Genomic DNA, 7,925 nt, shown 5'->3' with positions numbered 1-7,925 from the left:
ACCCTTGACCAAACTTCATCGTAAGTTTTTAAAGTTTATCATCGTTAATCATGAAGACTTGAAACTTTCGAAGTGAAATATGATGGAGTTGAATTATCTGTAGTTGAAATTCAACTGCTCAATCTTATATAAGATTTCAATACTTCAAAATATCGTATACGATCTTCGTGTTTGCTATGTCTAACTTAATTCATTTGAAAGAATATCATAATTAAACTTGTAATAATAAATTTCAATGTATTTGATTGCAACATTTTTCTCGATTCCCTTAAAATTACAAATTGCAGGTTTTTTTAGTGTGCACGTTTGAAGTCGGGGGCTTATAGTTTTAAGGCAATTAACAGACAAGAGAAAATGACAGCTTTGAAGTTTTTATCTGATAGTGGCTATAATACTTTAGTCTTTTATATTGAAGTGAGAGTGTAAGAGATATACCAAGGAATTAATGATAAAAAAATGAAATTAATTCACTCCTCTTTTTCATACGTATCTTTCTCCGGGTGAAACTGTGTCATTGGGATTTCCAATGTTGAATAGCAAATTCTCAAATCATTTATTTATTCGTTCCTCCGATACAATGACAAAGTTTACACCATTTCAATTCAATCCGTTACTCAGAACAACATATTCTTCAAACAGTTTTATTATCCTCTCTCCCCCAAAAATTCTCCTACCCTTCAATGTTTATCTTCAATACAAAGCTTTCCCAGAGTCCAGGTAACACGACTTTCATCTATTTTTGGGTCAAAACACGGAAATGGGCAAAAATGAATGTGAAATTGGTCGATTCAGGCGAAATCAGAAGTGCAAATGCAAAATGGCACTTCTTATTTACAATTGTGAATTAATCTCTTTATCTTTCAGCTGGGGTAATCAGAAAGGGTTATTTGCAACTGGGAATTATTATCAGGCTCTGCTGAATACTGTCTGATGAATGCCCTTCTCCACCAAATCTCAAATGCCTTCTGTATATTAGGACAATCATCTCCTTTATTAAGAAATCTATCAAACCAATTCAGCAACACAGCCTGTTGCTGCAGTAAAGGAAGTGTCAATATAGTTTGGCTTAGTCCATCCTCAACCAATTTCCTATCAACCGCTCTAGAAGCTCTCCTCATCCAACCAAAATCTTCATACAGAGCTTCTAGCCATGTAGACAACAAAGAAAATCTAGTTTCTTTTGGCACCAGAATGTGTCCCCTTCCAATGCCAATGCACAGTTGTGCTGTGATTCTGCTGATCTCATGCCGGTAAACTGTTGGAACCTTGGAGTGAAGTGCAGCAAGCTCTTTCTGCTCAGCCCATATCTCCACAAATTCCTCACCTATCTTTTTCCCAATCAAAATGTCGACAATCCACTGAATATTGTCTGCTTCACGAGTTATGTCGCTCACCACAACCCCCCGGTCCGGCCTCTCATCGCCGCCACCGGTCGCTTCGGATAGGCAAAGGAGGAGAGAACTGATGCACTTGTGGCAAAGATGATAAAGTGTGTCTTTGGAAACATCAAGTCTGGTGCTGTCATTAGGTGCATTATTCTCTTTGAGCAATTTAGACAACAGAGCTTTCATTTCCCTACGAGCTTTGTCATCTTTTGCTTGCAGAACACCACTTATTAGGTTCAAGAAGATGTCATCAGCCCTATCAGCAGTAGATGGATCCGATGATACTCTTTGAAGAACTTCAGCTGCAGAGTCATGAATCTGCAGATGTTCTACCTGGGATATCACTTCCTCCTGTTCATCCTCACTCCATGGAATGGATTCCAAATATTCTAGGCATGACACAACCCCAACATCAAACATGATTGCTGCTGATACCTACAAAATAAGGTAAGTGAATGTATGAACATAAGAAACCTATTCAAGTCAAGAAACAAGAACAAAAACAATGTACAAAACAATGAACACCAAGGAAAGGCTAAAGTGCTTAAAGTATGCATATGCATTATCAACATTAAAATGAAAGCAAATGGGTTTCTTGTAACTTCTCCAAAAGCTGATTTTGATTATATAAGCTAATTATGTATATAACTAGATTAATTTATCATCTTATTATTTGTTTATTCAACTTCATTAGATTTTGTACTCTAACGAGCGTAACTAAAGTGTGAGACTTTGGTATCATACCTTGAGCAAGCTCAAAACTTTAGGAACCCCATCGCCCATGGAACGCAACCTGGCCTTGAGATCCTCGCAGTGCATCAAAACCACAGCTTCCACATACACTTCCACGTCGTCGCAGTCGCTGATCTCCACCGAGTGCGACACCGCGCCGTCGCAGCGAAGCTTCTCCGCGAAGAACCGGCTCTTGTCGGCCAGAACGCTCTTCCGGACCTCCATCGACACCCTCAGGCCGTCCCGCCCGACCACCGTGAGCCGGACCTCGCCCCCCTCGCGCAGGGCGGGCTCACGGAGGAGCTTGGAGAGCCGATCTTGCGCCTTGCGGCGCTTGTCGTCGGAGAATTTGTGCTCCTCCGACATCATGTCGAAGAGGGTTTGCGTGTGCTGCGGGTGAGTCTGCGCTTGAGTCTGACTCGGACGAGTTGAGGAGGGTGGTGGTGAGAAGGTTCTGGAAGGCGAGAATGAAAGGGTTGGGTCTGGTATGAAACCCTGCTTTATCATCGCTGATACTTCCCTCGATTTCAAACCACTTTCTCCTCCCATTCTTCAATTTCTCTCCCTCAATTCTTGCTGCAAGATTCTTACTTTCAACAAAAATTCACAATTTCAAACTGCAAAAATGGAGCTTTGGGCACAAATTCTCACTCACAAACTCACACTTGCAAGTGTTGCAGAGAAAAAAAAAAAGGAGAGAGAAAGAGAATCCAAGACTGATGAGAGCAACTCCAGAGTTTTTCAGAAGATTTCTTTAACATTATTTTGATACCATTTTTATAAAGATGAGTTCTTTGAAATCGAAAAAAAGAAAAAAAAGTTTGTACAATTTACCCTTTTTAGTTTAAAGAAAAAAAAAAACATATTTTTATTACAAGAGAAGAATTATTAGCTGCATGTGCATATACCTGCCCTACCTTTCTACAAGTTAAGATACATTCATGCTCACTTACCAACAAAACGCTGTTTTGCTTTTATTCAATTCTCTTTTTTTATTATTATTATTATTCACAAAAGTTGTTGAATGAAGAGACACAAAAATGGAAAAAAAATCATTGTTGGTTATAATCATGTTTTAATTAGTCTCTCAGTATTAGGAGATAATGACATTTAAAATATTGTATTTTCTGAAATCCCATTTCAAGAACATTTAGAAGTACAGTTCTTAACTATATATAAAGTAGTTTTTAATATTTTTTATCATTTTTAAATAAATAAAGTGTCAAGATATAATCAAAAACTACTTGCATGACATGGGTCAACATAAAAGAAGATACTTGTCACTGTCTTTGCATAAATTCTCTAAAAAAAATGAAAAATATAACTTATAGTGAGGTTGACAAATAACCTTTTGCATTTCCAAATCAAATCTTAACTATTTATATTAGACCTATTTATTTAATTTAACATCTAACTATAATTTGTCATATATCTTCTTACATTGTCTTATTCATTGATGTGATGTACTTATGAAATTAATTTCCTTTATTTGAAGGTATTCACATTTTCTTCATTCTATATATAAGTTAAATAGTTAAATGTGAGATTTACAATAGCAAATAATACAGCTGGTAGAAGGTATGCCCTACACTTTGTTGGTTAAGAACATTCAATTATCTACATATATTTAGGACCTATATGGATAGAATCATTTCAATACATTTATTATCTCCACTAATAAAATAGATTCAAGTTGGATTGAGTTCTTAAAAAAAAGAATTATCCAATTTATTTTTATTGAGATAGATAGAGACGAGCCAATAAATTTATAAATTTATATAATTTAATATTTGGAAAATTAAGTAATTAAATATATAAAACTATACTATTAATTAATAACATAATCTAATAAACTAAATAAAAATGATATTATTATATTAATAATAGATATCTTGTTATCGTATCTTGTCTCATTATTTGTAGAGTCATGTCAAAGAGTCCAAGGAATAAATCAGACAATTTTTCTTATATTTTCGACAAAAGTTCAATAAATAAAAATCCAAGGCTTTGTGTGATTAAAATAAGGCAATGATTTTTTATAACTGCACAAAATATATATATAGATAGATATAGATAGATATAAACATTATTTTATATATAAACTTGCATATGATATATTATCTTCTATATTATAATTAACAAATAGTTGAAGTTTTCTGTTTTCTATTCAATCTTCATCTCTGTGGTAACTTTTTTATCCCAAAACTATAAAGGATGAAAAGCAAGCACAGATCCATTAGCAATAAAGTGAAAAAGAAAAGAAAAAAAAAAAAAAGAGTTATGCTTTTTTAATTTGATGAGTATATAGGAATAAGGGAAGCCATAATTGCATCCTCGTTATTTGGTTATAAATAAGAAATAATGAGTTGTATTATTGAGAAATGGGATTCGTAACACGCAAAAGTTTTGTACACAATTACTACTTTGGAGGTCGTTGCCAACTTTTATTTATTCGTAAGCTTTTTCTTTTTCATTTTTATCTTTGTGAACAATAAAGTAATAACTTAACATTCAAATCAATTTTTAAATACAAATTAGCTTTAGTTTCTGGTTAAAGAGTGTACTAACATATTTACTATTTATTTTTAAATATAATTTAAAAATAAAATTCACTTCAAAGTGTTAAAAACTATAATAAATTGTTTGTTTCAATTCTTTTAATTTCTTAAAATCCAAAGTTATTAAAGATGCATTTAAATTTTAGTTCAAACAATCAAACCAGCTTGTATCAATATATTTGTTATAAGCAAAATTCACTTGACTTAAAAGCTATAATATATTTTTTTCAATTCTAATTAAGTTTAACTCAACTTAATTTCTTACTTAAAACTTCCCAAACATTAAATATTTGCATTTGTATGATGTTTCAATCTCTGTCTAGGGTAAAAGGTCAATACAATTTGAAAAGTTGAAAGCTCATAATTTAATGTTTTGGTTGGATGAGGAGATGAAAAGTGAGAAAATGGGAAATAGGTAGATGAAAAAGAGAGAAGAAAAAAAAAGAGAATAAGAGAAAATGAAAATTACTTTTTTTTGGATTTGATAAAATAAAGTGAAAAAGATGAGAAATGGATGAAAATGTTGTAAATTGTCGTGATTGATTTAAATGAACAGAAACAAGTTGTTGGTTTTTCTATTTTTGGATTTGGTAAAATAAAGTGAAAAAGATGATAAATGAATGAAAATTTTGTAAGTTGTCGTGACTGATTTAAATGAATAGAACTAAATTGTTGTTTTTTTCTATTTTCTAATTACATTAATGTTCTTGTGTTTTATGACATAATGCAAATAATTATTAGCAGAGATATTTATGTTTTAGTGTGAAGGATTATATACGAGATTTTATATTAACCTAAAAGTAAAATAAATTTATAATACAAAAATAAATACAGACTTCGTCCGATAAATTAATAGATTAAATATGTTTTTATAGTCTTTGAATTTTGATGTAAAATTAGAAGTTTATGTTAAAAATTGATATATTTTTGTCTTCAAATTCTAAAAATGAATGAATATAGTCTTTTTAACTCAATTATGTTAAATGTTTTTACTGTGTCAAATACATTTTATGTTAGAAGTTAAGTTGTTTACATAATTTGACTTGTTCCAATGTTAGTTGTGAAACATGTTTGATACTCAAAATTTTTTAACATAATTGAGTTAAAATGATTATATCTATTTATTTCTAAAGTTTGGAAACTAAAATTATAAATTCTTGAATAAAGATAAATTCCAATTTGACATTAAAATTCAATAACTAAAAACATATTTAATCATAAATTAATTTTGTAAAAAATATTACGCATGAAACTTAAATAATGCAATGTCAATGTTTATAAATAAATAATAAAATGAGATATATATGTAATCTTGAAAAACACTTCCATCAAATAACTTTAAAACCAATGAAGTAAATGTGGTAGATTTTTCTCGAATAATAAGTGTATGATACCATGTAGTGATTTGATATTATATGCCATGATATACCGAATTAAACTATTTTCTCAAGTTAATAAAAGATTTAGATTTGGGAAGTGATGATTAAGATTTTAATAAAGTTTACCACCACAACTTTTACTATAATGTTAATATTTTAGGAGCTTGTGATTTAAATCACAACAATCACATTTATTTATAATTTTCAAATATATAAGTGTGGCAAAATTGTGATCCACAATCACAAATTAAAATCTTATAATTTTAGCATCGCAAAATCAGGAAACAACCAATGTTGTTGAGGAGTTTACTGTCCGACATCACATGCAACAGAAGCTGTTAGTGTTGGATAGTATATTAGTGGCCCTGGGCGGTGGTTCTGCAAAGGCCACTGTTCTGGATTTTATTTGGTTGCGCCAGACGGTACTAATATGACAGTAGGTAGAAGGAGCGCTGGCATGTAAAAAATGAGTGTTTATACAAGTCTTCCATGAGAGTTTTGGGGATTCCTCATTTTGCATGGTAAAGAAACACTTTAGATGCTTGGAAGAGCCTTTTGGAAGGTACTAGAGGTGTTAGGAAGCTCTCCCATTTTTCATTGGGTCTTTTCCTTCATCCATGGAGGTTTTCCCCTTTTGGGGTTGGAAAGGAAGATGGGCTACGAATGAGAGATGTGGATACAAATGAGGAGCACAAATGAAGCTTGGAGGAGTTACTTAGTACCTTGGAAAAGGACTTTCCTCCTCTGTTTGGTTCTAATTTTTCCTTGTCTCTTCTTTTTGAAAACTCTAAATTCTCCACCATAGAGAATTAGACACATTTGTTGAGATTAAATGTAATGAAAAGATTTCTAGTGTAATTTGTGTTGTTAGTATTTAATTTTTGTACTTAATGCCTGTTGTGACTTGATCACCTCTAACTTGTTTGTGATTCTTAAGGTGTTAAAAATGTCTTTTGAACTTACAATTGAAAATGAATACCTAATGGAGCTTATATATGGGGATAAAACGTTATTCCTTGGTAATCTTAAAACTCTTAAACTTAACGCATGGTTGTTGTTAAGAATTCAAAGAATTGGAACTTGATGAGTTATCCTAGGCTCAAAGTCATTAGGAATAGAATTTGAGTAATCTTGTGAATTGATTTTGACATGAATTTAGAATTGAGATGATTATGTATGCATGAGAATGAAGTTGATAAAATGTAATATTGACATTTATAAATACTTTATATTAATTTTTTCTTACAAACCAACTGTTTGATCAAAATATAAAAAGAGTTTGTATTTTTATGAATGGAGAGAACAATATTTATTACTTAGGTGTAACCAATGCACTTGTGATTTTTCACTAACACTCTCTCGTTTATAACTCGCTTAAATATTTCATTTAGCTTTTTATCACTTCTTTATGTGTCATACATTTAGACACGGTTACATTTCTTCACTAATTTATCATTAATAACATTTAATTATATAGTCCATCAATAATCATAGTTTTTAAGAAACCATATTTGTAAAATCTATGTGTGAATATGAATTTATACAAGTGGTAGTTATAAGTTGTTAAAGTAACTTAGAGTTAAGAAATTTGGGTAGCTGTGAATCATAAGATGAGTGCAATTTTTGTTAGAAAAAAAAATTGAAATTTTTATTAGAAAAAGTTACATATTAAGTAATGATATCTTTTTGAGTATTTATGAAAATAAATATTTGTAAGTATCAAACCCGTTAAATATATTGTGTGCTTTTATTTAAAGTTTTTAATTATTTGCAGACATAATTATGTAAAAAGAAATTATTTTTCTGTTTTGTAATTATGAATGATTGTGATGTTGTGTCCATTGGCATGACAATGACAATGAAGCAGAGAA

The 7,925-nt window shown here is 31.1% G+C and overlaps 1 protein-coding gene across 1 annotated transcript; it reads right to left on the bottom strand.

The window, feature by feature from the left end:
• Nucleotides 1-529: 529 nt before the first annotated feature.
• Nucleotides 530-2,912, bottom strand: LOC114170629 (BTB/POZ domain-containing protein). Its single transcript, XM_028056149.2, has 2 exons — nucleotides 2,130-2,912; nucleotides 530-1,820 (listed from the first exon to the last, which is right to left on the bottom strand). The coding sequence occupies exons 1-2, from the start codon at nucleotides 2,664-2,666 to the stop codon at nucleotides 861-863; spliced, it is 1,497 nt and encodes a 498-aa protein (XP_027911950.2). The 5' UTR covers nucleotides 2,667-2,912; the 3' UTR covers nucleotides 530-860.
• Nucleotides 2,913-7,925: the final 5,013 nt, after the last annotated feature.

This window comes from Vigna unguiculata, chromosome 11 (genome assembly GCF_037176805.1).
Source record: "Vigna unguiculata cultivar grain cowpea cultivar isolate G323 ecotype 2 chromosome 11, ASM3717680v1, whole genome shotgun sequence".
Lineage (NCBI taxonomy): Eukaryota > Viridiplantae > Streptophyta > Magnoliopsida > Fabales > Fabaceae > Vigna > Vigna unguiculata.
This window is presented reverse-complemented; position numbering and strand designations above follow the sequence as displayed.